The sequence below is a fragment of the Hippocampus bargibanti genome, linkage group LG08 (genome assembly GCF_051943395.1).
Source record: "Hippocampus bargibanti isolate YZ-2025 linkage group LG08, ASM5194339v1, whole genome shotgun sequence".
Classification (NCBI taxonomy): domain Eukaryota; kingdom Metazoa; phylum Chordata; class Actinopteri; order Syngnathiformes; family Syngnathidae; genus Hippocampus; species Hippocampus bargibanti.
In genome coordinates this window covers 18,606,913-18,629,646 of record NC_142741.1, presented here as the reverse complement: position 1 = coordinate 18,629,646, position 22,734 = coordinate 18,606,913, and the positions used below count along the sequence as shown (strand labels likewise).

Here is a 22,734-nt window from a genome sequence, read left to right as displayed (position 1 = left end):
AGCTTTTTGCATCAAGTGTACAGATGGCTTGTGCGGGTTGTTTGTGGAGCCTGATTGATGGGATATTTTAACCTTGCAGTCTACACTCTGCCTTAGAACTATTAAAGTTGAAACTCTCTCACTGTCGTTTGCCTGACTCTGTAATGTTTAACCACCCCACCCCCCCACTGCTGCGTTCTTGACCAATCACGTGGCTTTAACCGAAGACTGGGGGCGGGGAATAGAGGATAAAAACAGTCGGCTGCCATTTTGTTGTAAGAAGAACGGGCTCGTTCGTAAACGACACATCACTCATTGAGGCAGCTCCGTTTACGAAAAAAGTTTGTATGCCAAGGTAAAGTTCGTATGCCAAGGTAAAATTTTCATAAATGTAACGTTCGTAAACCGAAAAGTTCGTAAGCCAAGGGGTTCGTAAACCGATGTATCACGGTATTGCGATTTTAATTGAAATTGCAGATGTACACGAATGGTAAATGTCACCACCCATTTGCATGTGTAGGTCATACATGCACATAAGTGAGATAATTCAGAAAATTTGCACCGCATTTGGAATGCTAAAAATAATGGAAAACGTCTCGCAGTCAAATGGTGGTAATATAGTTTCATGATGTGGACATGCATGTTTTTTTAACATGTTGTGCATGTTTCATTGTGCATTGTGGGATGGAAACATAACCATCATGTTATCACCGACAATCCCCTTAAAACCTAGAAATGAAGGCCAATCAGAAGTTCTACAGATCACGTTCAGCTCCTGAGGACGGCTGAGGAGGGCACGTTCCTCGGCTGTGCTGCACCACCCACCATCCAGAATCCGAGGAATCGAAAGGAGAGGAACTGCGTGTTAGAGAGTGGTGATCCCCATGGACGGCTCCCATTCTGGGCAAGTTGCTGGTGTGACGTGGACCTCTGTCAGAATCACTCTACTGAGACACAGCCATGCCCAGCAATGTTAACAAATGAAATCCCATCACTATTTGTCATGTCCTGGTTGGTGTTTTTGCAGACATTTTTTTCCCTTAACGGTAATCTAACACATTGACATGTCTCAATTTCATGTACATACAAAGCAAAGATGTGCAACACTGGCTCCAATAACACAAAAGATGAAGTCACACAATGAATTAAAACTTACATTCGGAATAATACAAAACTGAATAGGCTACGAGTCAAGATCAAGATCTGTTGCCCTATGAGTTCATGTTGTCATATTTTCTTTAAAACCTAAGCTGTTTGAATGATCTCATGAGCCATGTGTTACCTTTCCCTAAAATCTTAAGGAAGCAGGTCTGTTTGTTATTTTCTCATCAGAATAGCCAAAAGCAATGAACTCAACAATAGGCAGAATAGCCAAAACAATCTGAAGATTTTCTATACGGTATGTATAAACCTGGGGGGAGGGGGGTGGGATTACATCATGGCCAGAGATAGGTATCTTCAAAAACATTAGCTGTCAAAATGTTTCTTTCTTCAATGTTTGTGTAGACATTCCCACGAACCCAGTATAATACCTCTGCTGGGTATTTGTATTAAGATTAATTAAATGTGACAACATCCCAGTGTGTTCTCTCTGGACTGCTGTCGATTAACCCGATTGCACCATTGTGATATGAAAGCTCAACTCTGCATAAGAGGGCCAGTTTTTCTATAAAGGGGAGTGATCATCCTCGAGCAAAATTCAGGATGTGATTTGAAGCGGATGCTGGATAACAGCTATGATCACTTGCTATGCCCTTGGAGGGTTTGAACTTTAAAGACTTTTCCAGATTTTCAAAAAAGCACAAAGCATGTGTGGCAGGAAACGTAGAGATAAGATTATGTCCACATGTACTCAGGTGGTTTTCCCACTCTATTGTATCTGTCCGCATGCATAGAACTGACAAAATGAGAAATGTGATTCCTTATCAGGCTGTCAACAATTTGTGGGACAGTTCAAAAGACTTTTGAAAGTGGTAAAAAATAAGTGAAGGTTAGGGAAAAAAGGAAACTATTTTTCCCAAATACTCGTTTTGATGTGGATGTGGTCAAAAAATCACATTTCCCTTTCCACTACAGACAAGCATATATACATCCAGGTGCGCCCTTGAGCAAGACACCAAACCAAGTACAATTTCCATGTGGTCTCCTTGGGCACCCATTTTTAAAGTGTGTAAGAGGGTTCATTATTATTATTATTATTATTATTATTATTATTATTATATTTTTTTTGGGGGGGGGGCTATAAAAATGGTGCACGACCACTTTAGGATGTTATGAAGTGTGTATTCACCACCACCACCCAATGAAAAATAGATAAACTAAAAAATTAAACCACCAATATCCCAAACTGGACTTAAATTACACCAACAGATGAGTCAGCATGTTGCAACCAAGTATGCAACACTTGTGCTGACTATCAAGGACTCGATTAAGTCTGGAGGAATCAATAGAGTAATCTATATAGAGGAATGCATAGTCCCAGTCAAGGTTCAGAGTCGTGCAATGGCAGCGGTGTTGGCCTTGGTTGCTACAGCCTCATCATTTATAGGATTGATACTGAAATGATCCAATTTGGCATCTGGCCACAGGGAAAAAAATGGGTAGGGCAATGGGATTTCCTTCGTGTAAGATTAGTTCCGTGCGGTGTGTTTTGTTATCCGCGAGTCTGCAGAGTAAGCTTTTCTTTTGCAGGTTGTTGACTGGAAATAACTTCTGATCGATTAAACTTGTCACATGTCTGGATGAAACATTAAAATAATATCTTGATTTTTTATTTGTTTGTTTGTTGTTGTTTGTTTATTGTACATTTTTATTTTTGGGGTGAAATATAAATCCGTATAAATATAAATATATATATATATATATATATATATATATATATATATATATATATATATATATATATATATATATATATATATATATATATATATATATGTATCGTATATTTGTTTTCCCCTCAATGAACTCGGCCATTGAGACAGTACTTGACAAAAGACTGTGAAATTCAATAATACACCCTCAGTGGTACACAACAAAAACATCTGCTGTTGTTTAGTCGCCACATAACTTTTGGAAAATGTTGCTTGATGTCCATGTGGGATTCTTGCATACCAATGGGACGACCATGTCTATATTTTCTCTTGCAAAGGCCTCCCTGGCTGCTCTTTTCACATGTCAAATTTACCCTCTCATTTCAACAATGACGAGTTTTTCTCTTCTCCAATCCCTTTGGTGGATCTCACAATTCCCTACCAATACATCTCGATTTTTGTTTCTCTCTTTTTATCATATCTTTTCACGTCCTTACCTTCTACCTTCATAGTCATATTGAGAGCATGGTGAAATGCCTGTCAAGATGGGTTACCGTGAGACCTTTAGTAATTGCTCCATAGCTTTTTTATCGTTTGATGAACACGAGAAAATGCTTGTGGGTTCTTTATAAAAAGGCTTTATAAATTTCCAGTAACGCTTGCCTCGCAATTTGGGCTCTGACAAAGACTTTTGACATGAATAGGCAGTGGAGCCTTGTGTATTTGTGTCTTACTCTGTGGAAGTCTTAGCCAGGGTATCAGAGGAGCTGTAGCTGACCCCAGAGAAGGCCTCGTTGCAGGGCAATGTCCTCATTCCATCCATCCAGTCACCAATCGTTCCCACTGAGGGAACCTCTGAACTACTTCTATCCAGCAACAAGTTGGCCGGCCTAAGCGGACAGGAAAATTAGCTTTAAAAACATTATATAGACAAATAAGTACAGCAAATGTGCGCCCTACTACCCACTCCCTCCCACCCCCACTAAGGGTGTGTTTTGTAGGAGAAGAGGTGAAAACACAGTAAAATGCTGCCTCTTTCGCTGACCATCAGAAAGCTCCAAGCACACACGTACTTGTGTTCCCTCCATTTAATAACGATCCAAATGGAAATGTCTGATTATTTCAAGCAGGATGCCAAATTAAGTGAGTGTTATGTGTTCGCCAAAATGATGCCCTATTTTATAATACAGAATATCCATTTCTGGATACGCAGCTGAGATCCCAAAAGTACTTCATGTGCCAAAGCACAAACTGTTTGGCAACATTTTGTGAAAATCGGTTTATCAATTCAATACAGTTATGTCGTGTCACCCCATTACAATCTAACAATAAGGGAAAATCACATTTCACCAATTCCAAATTTAACATCCATCAAATCAGGGGAGAGCTGGATGTATTTGTCAAAAAAGAAAACTGCTCAAATTCAAATAGATACAAAAAGAAAAGAAAATTCTCCCAAAATAAACAATTGTTTTTTTGTAGCATGTGGGGATGATGGACTGACTTTGAGTTTGTATGACAGGGTTTTAACATTCGCACAGCCACAGCGACATGTTATTGAGCGATATTGATGTTGATGTTATGTTCTTTCAAATCAGTCATGTTAGTCATTGATTAGGTGCAATTATTTACCGAGCTCTCAAGATGAAGAAACCAAAGGCTGAAGTGAGGACAAAATGGTGGAAGTTGAAAAAAGAAGAGTGTTGCATGACATTTAGGAAGGAGGTAAGACAAGCACTGGGTGGGCAAGAGGTCCTTCCAGATGACTGGCAAACTACAGCAAACATAATCAGAGACACAGGTCGGAAAGTACTTGGTGTATCAAGTGGAAGAAAGGTAGATAAGGAAACTTGGTGGTGGAATGGGGAGGTGCAGGAGTGTATACAGAGAAAGAGGTTAGCAAAGAAGACGTGGGACACTGAGAGGACGGACGAGAGTAGACAGCAGTACAAGGAGATGCAGCGCACGGTTAAAGTAAAGGTGGCAAAGGCCAAACAAGAGGCCTATGATGACTTGTATGCTCGGCTAGACAGCAAGGAAGGTGAGACTGATCTTTACAGGCTGGCGAGACAGTTCGGGTGATTAAGGATAGAGATGGCAATGTATTAGCAGGTGCCAGTAGTGTGATGGCGAGATGGAAAGAGTACTTTGAAGAAATAATGAATGAGGAAAATGAGAAGGAACAAAGAGTAGAAGACGTGACTGTTGTGGACCAAGACGTAGCAAGCATTAGCAAGGATGAAGTGAGGAGGGCACTGAAGAGGATGAAGGGGGGAAAGGCACTCGGGCCTGATGATTTACCAATCGAGGTATGGAAGTGTCTTGGAGAGGTGGCGGTGGTGTTCCTGACTGGGTTATTCAACAAGATCTTAGATGGTGAACAGATGCCTGAAGAATGGAGACGAAGTGTACTCGTGCCCATTTTTAAGAACAAAGGAGATGTGCAGAGTTGTACTAATTACAGAGGAATAAAGTTGATGAGCCATACAATAAACCTCTGGGAAAGAGTAGTCGAAGCAAGACTAAGAGCAGAAGTGAACATTTGTGAGCAGCAGTATGGCTTCATGCCAAAAAAGAGTACGACAGATGCAGTGTTTGCTTTAAGAATGCTGATAGAGAAGTACAGAGAAGGTCAGAAGGAATTGCATTGTGTCTTTGTAGATCTGGAGAAAGCGTATGACAGGGTGCCCAGAGAAGAGCTGTGGCATTTAATGAGGAAGTCTGGAGTGACGGAAAAGTATGTCAGAGCGGTGCAAGACATGTATCATGACTGTAAGACAGTTGTGAGGTGCGCTGTCGGTATGACTGAGGAATTCAAGGTGGAGGTGGGACTCCACCAGGGGTCAGCTCTGAGCCCCTTCTTGTTTGCTATGGTGATGGACAGGCTGACAGACGATGTTAGACAAGAATCTCCTTGGACCATGATGTTTGCAGATGACATTGTGATATGTAGCGAGAACAGGGAACAGGTGGCGGAGAAACTAGCGATGTGGATATATGCCCTGGAAAGGAGAGGAATGAAGATCAGTCGCAGCAAGACGGAATATATGTGTGTGAATGAAAGGGATCCAAGTGCAAGAGTGATGGTACAGGGAGAAGAGATAAAGAAGGTGGAAGATTTTAAGTACTTGGGGTCAACTGTCCAGAGCAATGGAGAGTGTGGAAAAGAGGTGAAGAAGCGTGTCCAGGCAGGCTGGAGCGGCTGGAGAAAAATGTCAGGTGTGATATGCGATAAAAGGGTTTCAGCTAGGATGAAAGGAAAAGTGTATAAAACAGTGGTCAGAACAGCCATGATGTTTGGACTGGAGACAGTGCCACTGAAGAAAAGACAGGAAGCAGAGCTGGAGGTAGCAGAGTTGAAGATGTTGAGGTTTTCTTTGGGAGTGACCAGGTTGGATAGGATCAGGAATGAATATATCAGAGGGGCAACTCATATTTGAGGCGTTGGAGAGAAAGTCAGAGAGGCCAGACTGAGATGGTTTGGACATGTCCTGAGGAGAGAGAGCGACTATATCGGGAAAAGGATGCTGAGCCTTGAACTGCCAGGCAGGAGACCGAGAGGAAGACCGAAGAGGGGTTTTATGTATGTGGTCAAAGAGGACATGAAGGTAGCTGGTGTGAGGGAATAGATGCACAAAACCGGGATAGATGGAGGACATTGATTCGCTGTGGCGACCCCTGAGGGGAAAAGCCGAAAGGAAAAGAAGAAGAAGAAGATTTACCGAGCTCTCAATATTCTATAAATGTCTGTTCAGTTATTTGTTAAAGAGGTTAACCAAACTGCATTTTCACCAATGCGACAAGAAAGGACGCTGAAGTTAGAGGAGAAGCAAAAAGACATTTTGATTAGGGGAAGAAAATGAGGAAAATGTAAGTGGCAGGCACATTGACAGAATTGTCTCCTGCTAGATCAGAGGTATGTCAAACTAGCGAATGGTCCACAGGAGTAACTGAGAAAGACTAATTTGTGGAAAAAAGAGGCTATACAAGTATTTGTGAGCAACAAATGGTCACGTTAAAACCAGGTACTAACAGAATAAAAACACATCAAATAATTAAAACATCTGCCCTGATATGTTTTTCTAAATGAGTCTTGATCATATCTCCGTATTTGTTCTGTTTCATTCGTTCTACTCTGATCTCTTTTTCCCTTCATCATCTGGTCTCTCTCTTTCCTCTGAGATGTAAACTGCAAACGACCTTGTTTTCTTTGCCTCATCATTCTCTTTGTTTGCTCTGTTGTTGCATTTGCGGCAGCATCACACAGAAAAACGAGGCAGGATCACGAGTAAAGAAAGAAGGAGATTTGAGCAAAGGGATTTCTTGGTGACTTTAACACCATTATATTATAGAAAACACAAGGTAAAAATAAAAGTACCATTATCAAACACTAAACACAATGCCCTATTCATGTTTTTATTGTTCTCCCTATCACCCTGGTTGTCATTCTTATGACCTCTGGGTAACGATAACTGTCACAAGTCTTGTTTTTTTTATGGATCTGAAGGGAGGAGAGGAGACAAAAAGAAGAACTTGTGCAAACAAGACAGCGGGAGAACAATTCATCTCTGGCTGTGCCACCGGGGTAATTCCCACAGAGTCCCCTCGGAGAGGAGAGCCTGCTACAAAGAGCCAGCGTTGGCCCTTTAAATTGAATTTCTGATCTGCCTCTGTTGGATATGATGGATGCTGTGTTGCGTTAATCAGTACCACTCAGGTGGTTCGAGGGAAGCTATTAACCTGAAATACTTCAGGTGTGTCATGATGATTTTATCTCACTTGTGCATGCAAGATTGTTACTCGAAATATTTGATTAATTTTAGGTGTCATAATTGAAATGGATGCATGTGATACTTGTACTTAAAAAAATACTGATTTCTTCAAAGGAGGTCTTTTATATGTTATTTATTTCTTAGTATAATGGATCAACAGATAAAAACATTAGCTGATTGACCTTATTATTACCAGTATTTTCCGATGTATAAGGAACACCCAAAAGCCTTGATTTTCTTAAAAAGATGACCCTGGCCTTATACGCAGGTGCATCTTACATGTGAAGTAATATTGAGCCACAATAGCTGCAACTATTGTCCCAGTCCATTTCCCACTGTCAAAGAAGTAACACATAACTCCAGACTCTTATATTTGGAAACCTTTGATATATTTATATAGTATATTTAGAGAAAATGTTTAGAGAAAATGTTCAATGAAGGTGCACCTTGTAGTCCAGTGCACCTTATATATGGAAAATGTTTTAAAATACATCATTCATTGGGGGTGCGCCTTATACACTGGAAAATACGGCATTTCTTTTTTAATGCGGGAGGTCAAAATTTAATTGTCACTAATACAAGTTCACATTATCGTATGATCATCTATGCATATATTTGTTTAGTATTGACTAATGATAATTAAGAGCTTCAGGGTCACTAAGCAAATAAAGCAAATGTGACATTTTTAAACCGACAAAAATAATTGACATTGTAGCCTTTGTTGAGCCTCTGAACAGTAACATGAACATAAGTGAGCAACGTTTTTTGGCAATAGCTGTGTATTTGATTATGTGGCCTTTTCTGTGTTCGCGATATTACATTAGTATTTAGTTAGAATGTTTATTTTATTCATTTGAATCAGCAAAGAAACACATGTAATCTGACTTCTGACACACATCAACAGAGTAGTTTGTCTGGCAAATTACCAGTTTGGAGAGCACATACATGCTTTATTCATTAAAGGCATTCTGGAATCCCTGCACTGTACAGCCGGCATGATGGCCAGTGCCCTCCGGCCCTGTTTGGACTGTTGTTGGCCTATAATTAGTCTCTGACAGCCAACCTTGACCCACTGAACCCAGAACCTCTCCATGCAGAGACAGTAAACTCTGACTGGGTCCCACCCCTGAACCTTCCAGATGCTCTACTATGGTTCCAGGCTCTTGTCTGGGTGCGGGGAAGAGGGGGTGCTCCATTAGCCAGCTAGGACAGTTTTGTGACGAACGAGGTGTGCAGAGTTGAGTGCAGCTGCTCCCACTGAGCAACTGCTGCTGCACACACACATACACACACAGACACACAGACACACACACACACACACACACACACACACACACACACACACACACACACACACACACACACGCACACGCGCACACACACACACACACACACACACACACACACGCACACACACACACACGCACGCACACACACGCACACACACAAAATTCCCATAAATCAGCACGGGAGACTGTGTTGGCCAGCCAGTGCTCACCCAGTGTTTAAAGCCAATCAGGAAAATTAAGTGCAAACTCCAAGGGACCTATTTTCACTTTCTTAAGAAATCATTAGTCAATGTTATGAGCTTTGACGTCTCCATAATACCACATACGGCTGGTACAGACCCCAATGCCTGTCCTGCTTCCTGCCAAAGATGACAATTGTAGAAGTAATGCCCTCCTTTATCATGGCTCTCTGGGATGAAATGGTGGACACAGGAAAGTAAAAATAAAAAAAAAAATAGTGTAACCAACAGCAAATGACAGTATATGGATGTGTATCATAAATGGTGCCAGTCATTCGTCATCTCATAGAGATTTGAAATGACGAACTACCCAAAATTAGGTTGTGTTTATTTTGAGACGCACATTTGTTGTTTGTTTGTTTTTCTGTTTTTTTTTTATGTTTTATTTTTTGACAATGGTAATAAAACAGGACAGTTTTGGCATTGAAACTCCAGTTAATAAAATATGAATAAATAAATAAATAAATAAATAAATAAATAAACATGAACCCAGATTGTATTCATACCTTGATGTGGTGTTGGCTGTAATTTTCAAACTACCGGGGTTGCGTATCAGTTTATCCAGGATGCTGACTATCTGTTCAAACTTGGGCCGGTTGTTCCTTTCTTTCTGCCAGCAGTCAAGCATCAGCTGATAGAGTGTAGCAGGGCAATCCATGGGCGGAGGAAGGCGGTAGCCCTCATCAACAGCCTTTATTACCTTGAAATACCAAGGAAAATGAAATTATTGATTTAAGATTGACTTTTTGCAGATGTCTGTTGCTAATTCTGTGCTATTTTGCCTCCATGGGCAATTTGTGTACTTACATCTTGATTGGACATCTCCCAGTAAGGCCGTTCCCCATACGACATGACTTCCCAGAGCACAATGCCATAACTCCAAGCATCGCTTGATGATGTAAATTTCCTGTAAGCAATCGCCTCTGGAGCTGTCCACCGGATAGGAATCTTACCTCCCTGTGAGACCAGGAGAAAAATAAATCAGACAGACACAGGCTTGTCCACCATGTTTTAGCTATGACCTTTGAAATATCAAAGTCAACACAACTCAAATGGGAAGCTAGTACAATGACTTTCTTGAGGACGGACATGCGTTATAGTTGATTTGTTTTTCTCAATGGATTGGCTTAACCATGATCAGATGCAACATGTTCTAATTGGCCTTGAAGCATCCCACAGAAACTGAACATTCAAGAATGTTGGCCCATCCAGACAGGGATAATAAAGCTCTGCCCCATTAGGCTGATGCACCTCGTCTTTTCCCATACCTCTCCCAAAAACTTGAAGTGGCAGAGATATCCAGATTTCATCAGAAGATAATTCCCAATTTTGAAGAACTCTGGATTGCCAAACCACCACTGATTGGCTTGTTAAGTGGTGGGTCAAGCCAAATCTCACTGTGGTTAATATTGACATGGGAGAGGTCAGAGTTACTGAAAAACCATGGTGGGCCCAAAGAAGCTACTGAGTCACATGTGTTCAACTTTAAAAGGCCATTATATATTGATTGGCTTTTCTCCACATTGGCATGTATTCATTACAAACATAAATTCAATATTTTTCCAAAAATAACATATTTCAAATCTCATCACAAATTCCCTGCAGCATTTCTTATTGTAGCACCTGCTTCATTTGTCATTTTAGCTGAGAGACAGGATAAATGAGGGACATGTAGCTGAGGGAGGGAGGCTCAAGGCAGCCAGTACTAACAAATGTCTTCGGCCAAGACTATTCTGTTCATGCATAGTGATGTGCAGTCACACACACTCCTCTAAAACAACACACACTCTCACAGTTCCAAGGAGGCACAGTGAGATGAGGAAAAAAATACTGTACTCATGTGTATATTATAATACTTGATGTATGACTGAGGTGCAGACAGAATTGCAACGCAAGCAGACATGGAACAGGAATAGCAACTTCATATGTGACAATCTAGTTCTATTGTTGAAATGATAAACTACACAAAAACAACAAATGGACACTATGGACTACTGTATATTTAGCAGAGTAAATCAGGTCAGATACAATTTCGTTGTGAATAATTTTCAGCTTCTGTAACATTTTCGCTGTTTCTTATTGTGTTTTATCATTCGACATGTCATAGCAGGTTTCCAGGAAGGCAAATGGCACACTGGCTGTTTATTTGACAAGCAATCATTGGTCAGCAAATTGCAGCATACCTAAAGGGGCTGCGTGTGTAGTCTAGACCATATTATCCCTGTGATGAAAATGACCACACACATGCTGCAAAATAACACAGCTGTGAGTCGCAGCATGCCAAGCCGACTGGTACTGTAGGTGGAATGCCAGTCAAATGTTGGCAGATAATAGTTTTGAGTTACAGTATAAATATAACAATTGACTTTATTCAACAAACTTTTTCTTCCCTCTTAATCTCTGAGTGATATTACAGAATAGGTGTTATCTACAATCTCCTATTGTATAGCGTGCTACAAAAAGGGGTATTTTGACTGCACAGTGGATGACTGTACCATCAGGTTTGTGTTTATTTTTTATTTTTTAGCTCACCCGTGTGGTATATGCAGCCTCGGGGTCGTCCTCCAGTACCCTCGACAAGCCGAAGTCTGACACTTTACACACTAGGTTACTGTTGACTAAGATGTTTCGTGCAGCGAGGTCTCTGTGAACGTAGCCCATGTCAGACAGATACTTCATGCCCGAGGCGATGCCACGCAGCATGCCAACCAATTGAATTCCAGTGAACTGGGCGTCGTGTTTCTGCAAAATTAAACATCAGCACAAGGTATTGTCAGCCTTTCAAATTGTTCTCATGTGAACCATAAGTCTGATGTTGCAGATTATTAGCATGAAACACAACTCCAAAGAAAAAAATACAATTTCCATGCAATCAATATTTTAGTAAGCACTCGTGACATTTTGTTCCACATTGTAGTCAGAGGTGACATCAAGCGAGTCACTCCAAACAGAAAAAGGAAGTCAGAAAACCACTGGAAACTGGTGTCATCTCATATCTACTGTTATTAATTTGAAAAATGCCCCATGTAGATGACCCATGAGAGTCTTCTTTGTGTACAAAATAAAACTAATTCAACAATTAGTACTATTTGCTATTGTACCTACATACAAATTCAAGTGTAACAAAGGAAAACGGAGACCTTGTACTATACGGTATGTCTTCATGGAGAGATTTTGATTTGTGAGGTGACGAATGTTGGACTGGCTCTGTACATATTCACCCATTACGTAGAAGAAACCGCTTGGATTTTTTGACACTTCACATATTCAACCATCCTTCCATGAACCTTTCTTTGAGTCACAGCCAAGCTTGAACAAAAATCAGTCATTCACCAAACTTTTGTCCAGGAAGTCTGATTTGTCCAAAATTACTTTGTTTCTTATAATTCGAGTCAGGTTGAAAAGTGAGGACTTCACCTGATTGTAAATAGATTTATTTATTGAGTGAGTCAAGGTATTAATTATTAAAAGTGTGTCGCACAATAAATCGACAACATACATTTTCATTGATGAGTGTCTAAACCAGGGGTGGCCAACCAGTCAGAGATGAGGAGCCATTTTTTAAATTATGTTCCGGCAAAGAGCCACACACACGCACGCGCGCACACATACATATACACACACACACAATGTGCGGATGCACACACACACACGCCGACACACGCACACACATGCACACACGAACATTGCATGCATGACGAGCATCAGCCGGAGCGCCCAAACATAAATGAAACCTAAAAACACAAACACACTAATCTTTTTTTCCCCCAATTTACTCCTCCGACCGTTCGCAGTCCACTTGGGACCAATCTGCTGGCTCTTGGTCGATTGCGCTCAACTTAGCATTTACCACTTAGCACTGACTTTTGCGCATGAGTGGTGATCCAATCATCTGATCGGGTGCCCTCTATGTCAATCAAGTAGCGGGATTAATGATAGGCTGATGCGGTTCGTTCTGTGTCTTTAGAAACGTTTGAATTGAAGCGCCATCGGCAAGGCATTTTGGTTTTCGTATGAAAGCACGGGAGTCGCATTGAAGCAGCCAAAGAGTCACATGTGGCTCACAAGCCTCGGGTTGGCCCCTTCTGGTGTAAACTGTTCTATGAGCACTTTCACAATTACTTTTCATTTGATATACCAATGCAGTGGGTAAAGCTGTCTATACGTCAATTATGGCATATGAAAGACAAAAGTGCAAGATAACATTCATTGAAATGCAATGTCTTCTCATTTTCACTATGAAAATAAAATGACTAATTTCTGTTGTTTTAGTTTGCTGATGAACCCGACCGGACCATCGCATTTGGACAGCAGCAGTTAGTGTCCAGACCACCTGGAATTGTCACTTCAAAGCCTTTTAGATTCAGACATATGCAATAATGCATAAGCTATGAGTTCGTGCATGTGTTTGTGTGTGTGCATATGACACATCTATAGAGATGAAATGCAGACCCTCAGGCAACATGCCAACAAACAGCTACTCCTCCAGGATGAACTATGATGCAGTGCAGACGTGGTGTAGGGACTAAAACATGATTCTGCAAGCTTTGATGTCAGTGTTATGACTTGGCACTCCTGCTTTGACTAATTCCGGTGAGGCGGGTCACTCCATTTTAAGAAGCAGAGACATGGTTTAGGAAAAAAAAAATATGAAAAAGTCCCTCCCTGCATGATGAATGTCTGCATTGAATCGGTAAACAATCTATAAAGAACTCAATCTGGACCACAACTGAAGAAATGCATTGACATTTACACAAAACATATTATTTCTTAGGTCGGTTGATGTCACTGTATGACAGTGGCCAATATTTGTTGTCTTGTTTTCAGCCTAAGGACATAATGTCAGAATCACTGTTTGTGCAAATTTACTGTATTGGAAAAAGTAGCTGGTTAATGAGGCGTGCAGGAAGCAAAGTCACTGCTGTCTGGGTAGGCTGTGATTCTGATTTGGTTATTGTCATTGTGATTTGCTATTGCCCCATGACACAAATTCGTTAGCGCATATGGACCATTTGACATGGACTTTGATAGGCGTTGAAAAAATATTGCACATTCATGATCCGAACACCTCAAAAATATGTATGGTAGCAGAGACTTAGGCACACTCAAATTAGTAGCAAACTAATTCCATTAAAACACCACTCTGTTGACTCATAGGACAGAGAACGTTGACATAATTTAATGCTTAAGTTGTGAAGTGATTATTTCCCTCTTTCAGAAGAAGCATGACATTCACCGTTTGTGTTGAATTATTTCTGAGATTAGGGCACCATTTTGCGTCATTTTACGAGTGTACTCACCCTTAAAAAGCTGTCCAGCGAACCGTTCTCCATATACTCTGTGACGATCATGACAGGTTTGCCTGCAAAGAGAATGACATAAAGGAATTCGATTGATCATCCTTTCGATCGGCTATCTGCTATAATGCTAACCAAACTGCAAACCATTAAAGTTTTCACTTCTCAAAACTTTGTTTAGTGGCGCCAGAAGGACAGCAATTAAGAGCAACATCCTTGTTTCAAACACCAGCCAGCTGAACATTATCATGAGGGCGGGGTCGAGACACTTTTGCATCTTCTAAAGCAGCCAGTGTTAAATCAACAGGCCCGGCGTCAAGGCTTGTGTTGTCCCAGATGGCTTTGTTGTCAGTGCTTCACTCTTGACTTGCCACCAGCCATATGCTCCATCTCCATTTCATCCCGATGAATTTTCCCCTCCTCCTCCCCTTCGTGTGTCAACTGTCCTCACATCGGGATCAGATGTGGGACAAATGATGGAACTATGTGTTAAATGCAACAGATCTATCAGCCTCGATGAAAGAAATAACATTCACGTGCAAACGTGATGGATCACTTTAATTAAATCAAAGCAGGCTGCAACGAAATAGATGATATCAATTACTGGTTGAGCAGCGCACCGTCTCATATTTCAACTGAAACCACATAAACCATATAAGTGGGCTGGTTTAAATATTATGTGGTGTTGTGTTACAAATCAAGGTTCAGTATATTGATTGGTATTGCCATTTTACATTACAATAATTGGGTGAAGGCATCAAAACCTGGGACTTTAAAGTGAAAGGAAAATGGTTGGTTACAAGTTGTGTGGGAGTCGATTTGGATAAAAATATATAGGACCGATTAATATACGTATAATAACGTCCGAAACCTTCACTTTTGTACAGATGACGGCTGAAGAAACCTTCTCATCGATGGACCACTCCTGTACGACTGAGAGCTTACACAGACGTACCGATTAATATAGTACCAAGTACTATGGTACTGTAAGTACTATATTAATCAGTCCAATATATTTGTGCAAGTAATATTAGTACTTACACGCTCAGCAATAGGATTTGAAAATACAAATCAAATCATATTTAAAAGGAACACATAAAGGATGAATTGGGAAGAGGTGTTGATTACACACAGAAAAATCCAACTCAAAGTAAAAATTTAAAAGTGAAGACGGCTGGTAGAGGCTCCAGCACGCCCGGAGACCCTTGTGATGATAAAGCAGATCAGAAAATGGAAGTTTTCTGTTCCGGTCACTTCATTTGTTCTATATTGAACTCAAAATCAGTTTGTCTCAATAAACTCACAAAGCTTACTTTTACAATCCTCATTTATACAGCTGTACTTAAACTCCTACGAAATGGTGGTGGATGCCTTAGAGGGCAATTTTATAGTGAGTGGAACCCACACACTAGTTCCTCCCTCATGTCTTCAAGCCTCTCCACTTCCATGCTTTTCTCCAGCAAAGAGAAAGGCCCTGCAGCTACTTTGTAATGGGTGTGTGTGTGTGTGTGTGTGTGTGTGTGTGTGTGTGTGTGTGTGTGTGTGTGTGTGTGTGTGTGTGTGTGTGTGTGTGTGTGTGTGTGTGTGTGCGTGTGCGTGCGTGTGTGTGCGTGTGTGTGCGCGTGTGAGTGTGTGTGTGTGTGTGCGTGCGTGTGCGTGTGTGTGTGTGTGTGTGTGTGTTTGTGTGTGTGAGCATCAAACATGCGTTTGTGTCTCTAAAAATATGCAGCCTATGGATCACACAAAAGCCGCAAGGTAAATGGGGTGTGAAAGTCTGAAGATTAAGAATTAACAAGGGCATCTCAATAAATCATCTGTATCTGTGCGTGCGTGTGTGTGTGTGTGTGTGTGTGCGTGTGTGTGTGTGTGTGTGTGTGTGTGTGCGTGCGTGTGTGTGTGTGTGTGTGTGTGTGTGTGTGTGTGTGTGTGTGTGTGTGTGTGTGTGTGCGTGTGTGTGTGGGTGTGTGCGCGTGTGCATGTGCGTGTGTGTGAGAGAGAGAGTGAGTGCAAAGCCAGTGAACATAAAATCGAGCCATGCTCCCGGGCTGTTCAACTCATACACATATGTTGAGGGTAGCGCTGCAAATGCTCAGTCACCGATATGCACATGCATCCACAACCACGCACACACACATACACACACGTGCAAACACACACAGACAGAAGAAATGAAGGATGTCTCCAAGTAATTCATATATTTCTCTGTTTTATGAACATGTCTCTCGAGTAAGCATTTGTGCTTTTTCTTTGGTTAAATGTCGGGCACCTTAACCTACAGCTGAATCTATGTAAATCAAATTTGAAAAAATGGTGAAGCACAGAATAAAAAATAAAATACAAATTAAAAAAAGAAGAAGAAGACATTGTGATTTTGTTTTGTTTCTTTCCGTTTGGGTCCTGCATTGACTTCTAGGGGTAAAAAAAGACTTTCTGCCAAGTCAAACCATCCATATGAACTGAATTAAAAGGGGGGCATGGAGCACTTTGGACAATGAGATCACACAAGAGAAAAAAACAATTAGACTGAGAGAGATTAAAAAAGGAATGCAAAAATTGAGGACAATTAAGTGAGGAGAGGGTCTTGGTGGTTTAGTCACTATGTAGCCATGCTTTTTAACAAGGGTGTTGCCTCCGGGGAAGATAAAGGCCAGGCATGTTTCACAATGACAAAGTTCAGACTCATTATTTTGTTTTGTTTTTTGCACTCATTCCTTTTCACAGACTCCTGTGCTCAGATGATAGTCCTATTAAGAGACCCGGAGGGGAACACAAGAGATATAGATTCATGCCCACTAACGACACATATTTGATCGGAGTACATTGATCTGAGGAGATTTACCACGGCAACTCGATAAAAATGCTGCAATTTTCTCTGAAGCATTGGCCACTTCAGGGCCGTTTGTCATAGACATTTCCAGTTCAGAATCGGTAAAAACATTCCTGAGAGAATGGATGTGTCATGAAATGTGGATACAAATCGCATAAAACAAATCTTTCCTCATGTATTCTTGTAAAGTGGTACATTTCGACCATTTCAAAAGCATTTAATTTCCGCTACAGTGTCATCTATAAATAGCACACCACACCATTCCCACTTCCCTTACAGTTTCTGTAGCTTGACCGAGTGTCCAGACGGAGATGTTCTACTGTAGTTTGAATTATAGATTGATACATGTTGACCAGTGACGAGATGGGTGGTGTGATGCAGATGCGCAGTGAACAGATTCTTCAAGTGGCTTGGCGTAGTGAAGCATTAAAATTACTTACTGCGTGTAACAACACCCTCAAGCCTGATGATGTTGGGGTGGTCAAACTGTCCCATGATTGATGCTTCAGCAAGAAAATCCCCCCTCTGCTTGTCTGTGTATCCTCCTTTTAGTGTCTTGATGGCCACACATATTTCCTTCTTGCTGGGTAGCTTCAGACGGCCGCTACACACCTCACCAAACTCACCTGCACATCAAAAAGGAGTGTTTTACAAAAAGGAAATTACTCCTTTGAGGAAAAGTTACTATCTTTTGTCCCTCTTGTGTCTAATCAGTATATATTTTACAGAGACGACATATGACACTTTGCTTCTTTTAATTGTTGTTTTACAGGAATTGTACTAATGTCACATAGGAGGATAAATGCGGTCTTCAGAGATAACAAACAAAAGCAATGTTATGCTTAAGGTTTTCTTAAAAAAGTAAATGCCACAAAAGATAGAAATTGTCACTCACTGTTTGGATAGTGATCTAACACTAAACTCACGTGATAAGTGCATTTGTTGATTAACACAAATAAAAGTGCCTAATGGAGGAAATTCCCCAGCCTTTGACACAACCCTATTGTCTGTTAGTACAAGTGGATGCAAGGCGAGTCAATATGCTCTGATTAGAATTCCTCGCTGGTGACGAGATGTGTGTGTGTTTACTTCATCCCGTACCAGTGTGTGTGTTTTGCACAATGTACAGTAAGTGGTGCAGGGAGACTGCATGCTTGAAATGCAGCCGTCAATGCTGCAGCTGGTTGCAGGGATTTGGCCCTGCTTTCGACAAGTGGATCAAGAATGCATACTAAACAACGTATATGCGTAGGGAGGGCTGGGTGATGTCAGAGCTAAGACATTTGGAGATCTCGCGCTTCCTCTGGCCCACAGTATAATTTCCCAGTGCAACTGTGGAACGCAGAGCATGGGTCAAAATCGAGACATGGAGCGATGGGGTCTGGAAGAATTTAGGCCAGAATAATTACAACCTGTCTAAATACCAACATCATGCCTGTTCTTTCCTGCTTTGCTCTGTCCAGCAGTGAGCAGACCAGACAAGGTAAAGGAGCTCTTTTTGTGGTCACCCCCAGAGCGTAGAGATCTTATTTTAATAAGGCTTGATTATGGACACTCATTCACTTCCTGTACTAAGTGGAGCTTACATCTCAGTTCGGACGGCGGAAAAAATCATTGGTACCGCCCTACCCACTCTCGAGGACTTGCACACTGCAAGAATCCAAACTCGGGTGCGGAAAATCATACTGGACCCTCCTGACCCTGCCCACCCTTTTCCAGCTACTCCTCTCAGGCAGGCGCTACCGATCCATGCGCACCAAATCCAGCAGACATTTAAACAGCTTCTTCCCCCAAGCCATTAACTCTTTGAACAGTAGCCCAAATTGAACTGTATAGTGCCTCTTTGCAATTTTTTAGATGATGATACTAGTGCACCGTGTTCGGCCGGAAACAAATTCCTTTTGTGTTCTACATACTTGGCAATAAAGATGATTCTGATTCTGATTACTTTGATGGGAAAGACCCGTTTAAAAAAAAGTGTTCTGTATTTTAAACCGCAATCACCAATTTGCAAAGAGATCAAAGTCTGATCAAAGTCTATTGAGGGCAGATTCTCATGCGGAGTGATGTATGGGAATTGATGTATCGCATAGAGGATGCAACAGGCTTACCCTTTTGCATGCATATACTGTAAATTTACTACATCGCTGTAAACATAAAATCAAATAGCATTAATTCAGCTAGTGGCATTGATGTCAACACGGAAGAACAGGTAGCACTCTTATCCTCTAATCATGTAATGTAAAGTGAATGCTTTCTCAATATTTAACACATTGTTCACAACGTTTAAAGAAGTGTAACACTATAATGAGCAGTTTATAAGTTACATTTCCTTATTCAATGTATTCATTACTCACAAACAGATTTCCATTTATGCTACACAGTTGATTGTACTGAAATTCTCACTGGTGAATGCATTGGCATATTCTGTAGTTATTCAATTTTAATTCATATTGATTTAAAAATTACAATGTACAGTCCAATGAAGTAAAAGGAATGCCCTGCTGCTCTCACAACCCTCAAGAAAATGGTCCTATACAGTAAAGTATACCCACCATATATACATATACACAGTTATCGTGTTAAAACGTTCAGCCTGCTATTTTACATCCTAACTGTCAGATAAAATTGTCTGTAAAATGTGACGCTGAGGTTGATTGCATTGTACCCGGTGGTAAGTACCAAAAGAGATCATGTGGATAGGATTGAACAGGATGCATGAAGGGAAAATCAAGATGCAGAAAAAGGAATACAGGTGACATGAATCAACAACCTACTGTCATTTATCATTTGATTTCCTCAATTAAAGAACTTTCAGATAACTGGGGCATTAAAATGACTTAGTATTTCCCACTATGCACATTATGGCCTACACTCAACATAACCTGCCAATGCACTTTCACCCATAATCCTTGCATGTAGGACTCCATTTGCCCCAATGCATTTTTTTGAATAAACTGAAACGAAGGAAGGATGTTGGTTTAAAGTTTATTTTTTTTATATTTTAACGTGCAGTGTTTTAATGTCTGATTCTATCTTAACAACATGAGTATAGTTGATTCTTACCTGCTCCCACCACTTTATCAATGGCTATGCAGGAGGCATCCAGCTCCTTTGCAAACTCATGCACAGCCTGGCTTGGGTCTTCATACATGTGGGGGTCTACGTACGTTTTAATACCTGGCAGACGCACTGGAGTAGGAAAGAGCAGTTCACAGTGACAGTCAAGAACTGCCTCTTTGTGAAGAAATATACAGGATATTTCAATATTAAATCCTCAGAGTGCCATGACTTCATCAAAATGAAAAACAAAAACAAAACAAAAAACAGATCAGTTGCTTTTGTGGTTTAAAATGATGTAATCTCCTTTGTCTCACTGAGTTTTGAACATGTCAGGATACATGAGGATACTCTCAAGAAGGCAATTAATATCACACTAACACATGTTACAACAGCCATACATATGTTTCTAAATGATGAGACGGACGGCATATATCCAAGTAAAAAAGTAAAACTAAGTTGATCGGTTTAGGGAAAATTCTAGCTCAATCATGACCAGATGGAAATAATACTTGGCTGCGGTTACATTGTGTCAGCTTGGTCTCAGTGTGGAGAAAAAGGAATGACATGACAGAAAACTGCATTTTTTCACATTGAGTGTTACTTCAGCGTTCAGTTTTTCCCAGTCAGACAAAATATTCAACTTGGATAAAATTAAGCCGTGTAAATCAAAGGATTTTCAGTGCCATTTTATGAAGGGATAAAATGTAAGGAAATAACCCCCTGCCTGTTTTCAAAATTTTTTTGGACTTCCGTAGTAGTTCATGGTCATATCCTGACCCTCCTTAATAATTCTTAATTAAAAAAATAACTGAATAAATAAAATAATGTCTTGAGGAGCTTTATGGTACAGTATATAGTATAACGATGATGCTTAATGGTTCTAGTTAATAAATTAAGAGGCAAATACTAAAATTAAAAAAGAGTACTTTCGCAATCCTACCTATGAATGACTGCCATATGGCATGGAACTTTCTGTTAGAATGTCTGTTATTTTTCTCTACTTTAGCTTTTTAAATAATCCATCTCTTTGTAGTGAAAAACGAATCACTGGTGAGACAAGTACAAATGGAATTGACATCTCTGTTATGATATTCTGCTCTAAATGTATTGTCCAATTTTAATTAATTGGCCTGAAATGGGTATTTAATGGCAGACCATACAATAAAGACATTACACTGCACCACACATAATTCTTAATTTGGTTTCTGTGCCCTGTAAAATTCTTTTGACACTTTTTGTTTGGTGTTGTGCTATACATATAGAGCATGTGTGTAATCAGGGTTGGGACACACAGTCCAGGTATATGGATAATACACCACTGTCAAGCTGTAACAACATTTTCCACCCGGCCTGTTTTTTTTAAGTGTGAAAATACTGTGAGAAAGAAACATCTACAGGAAAAAAACATTCAAGCAATTTCGAATGCAACCAGCTAATTGGAGTTCAGTGAACTGTAAAGTGGAGACAGGAAAGATTGAAGAAGAAAAACAGTCCGGTACTTACGGTGTCCGTTGCCAAAGTTCAGTCTTTTCTCATCAGGATGTTTAGATTTGCTGTGGCAACAAAACCTGCCAATCCAAAAAGAGGAGGTTAGAAGCTGTGCCATGTCTAATAAGGTTTCACTTGGCCCAGTTTAGTTGATGTATGTGCAAGTGGGAACGTGTGCGTGCGTGAGCATAGGAGAGCATATAAAAGTATAAAATCCCAACTCTTGTGAACTGCGGGATAATCTGCCAACTTTTTTTCCATAATGCCAATATCAGTGACACACTATTCACGCAGTGGTACTTAACCAGGGTTTGATCAAACTGTAGGGGGTCTCAAATGTTCGAAAAAGCTTCTGCCATGGATACAGATGTACTCAGCTCAACATGTCATTTAGTTATGACACGTGCGCTCGGCCATCAGTGGCTGGTTCATTTTGTGCAAAAAAATAAATACGTACATAAATAAATAAAAGACCTGAAGACTACAAGGGCACTTTTCTGCTTGGGACAAACACAGTGCTTGTCAAAATTATTGATGAACAACAAAGACTACCTTCATTATCATACAAATACTTGTGCATATCCAACATATGTATATGATAGCTCTCCATGTTAAATGCTTTGTTACAGCCTCAGCTGTTGTTAAAGCGCTATATAAATCAATATTTATTGTATTGTATTGTATTGTATTGTATTGTATTGTATTGTATTGTATTGTATATGTGGCATGATCGTATTTCTCAATGCTATTCCGTAGGATGCAGCTTTATTGATAAGAACTTTCTTATAAAATTGATGACAACAACATTGTTTTGGACTGCTAAGATTTAGAATAAAATCTTTGGGAAATGTATTAGAAATACCCATCAATTAATTATGATTGATAGGAGGTGTATTTATTTTGTGATGGCCATGCTTAATGCATGCAATCAGGTTGTTTGGCAAAGAGGATTGTGTTGTATAATTCG

At 40.4% G+C, this 22,734-nt stretch overlaps 1 protein-coding gene across 5 annotated transcripts in view; it reads right to left on the bottom strand.

The window, feature by feature from the left end:
- Positions 1-22,734, bottom strand: part of epha3 (eph receptor A3) — a 113,049-nt gene that overhangs the window by 4,581 nt on the left and 85,734 nt on the right. For 3 of the 5 annotated variants that reach the window (XM_089003517.1, XM_089003518.1, XM_089003522.1), the window contains 8 exons: positions 21,783-21,847; positions 20,283-20,408; positions 17,657-17,842; positions 14,393-14,454; positions 11,625-11,834; positions 9,900-10,049; positions 9,599-9,792; positions 3,527-3,682 (listed from right to left, as the gene is read on the bottom strand). In XM_089003517.1, the coding sequence (XP_088859643.1) occupies positions 3,527-3,682; positions 9,599-9,792; positions 9,900-10,049; positions 11,625-11,834; positions 14,393-14,454; positions 17,657-17,842; positions 20,283-20,408; positions 21,783-21,847 (1,149 nt within the window). Of the gene's footprint in view, positions 1-804; positions 927-3,526; positions 3,683-9,598; positions 9,793-9,899; positions 10,050-11,624; positions 11,835-14,392; positions 14,455-17,656; positions 17,843-20,282; positions 20,409-21,782; positions 21,848-22,734 lie in introns of all 5 variants that reach the window. The other 2 variants (XM_089003519.1, XM_089003520.1) reach the window with 2 other exon arrangements.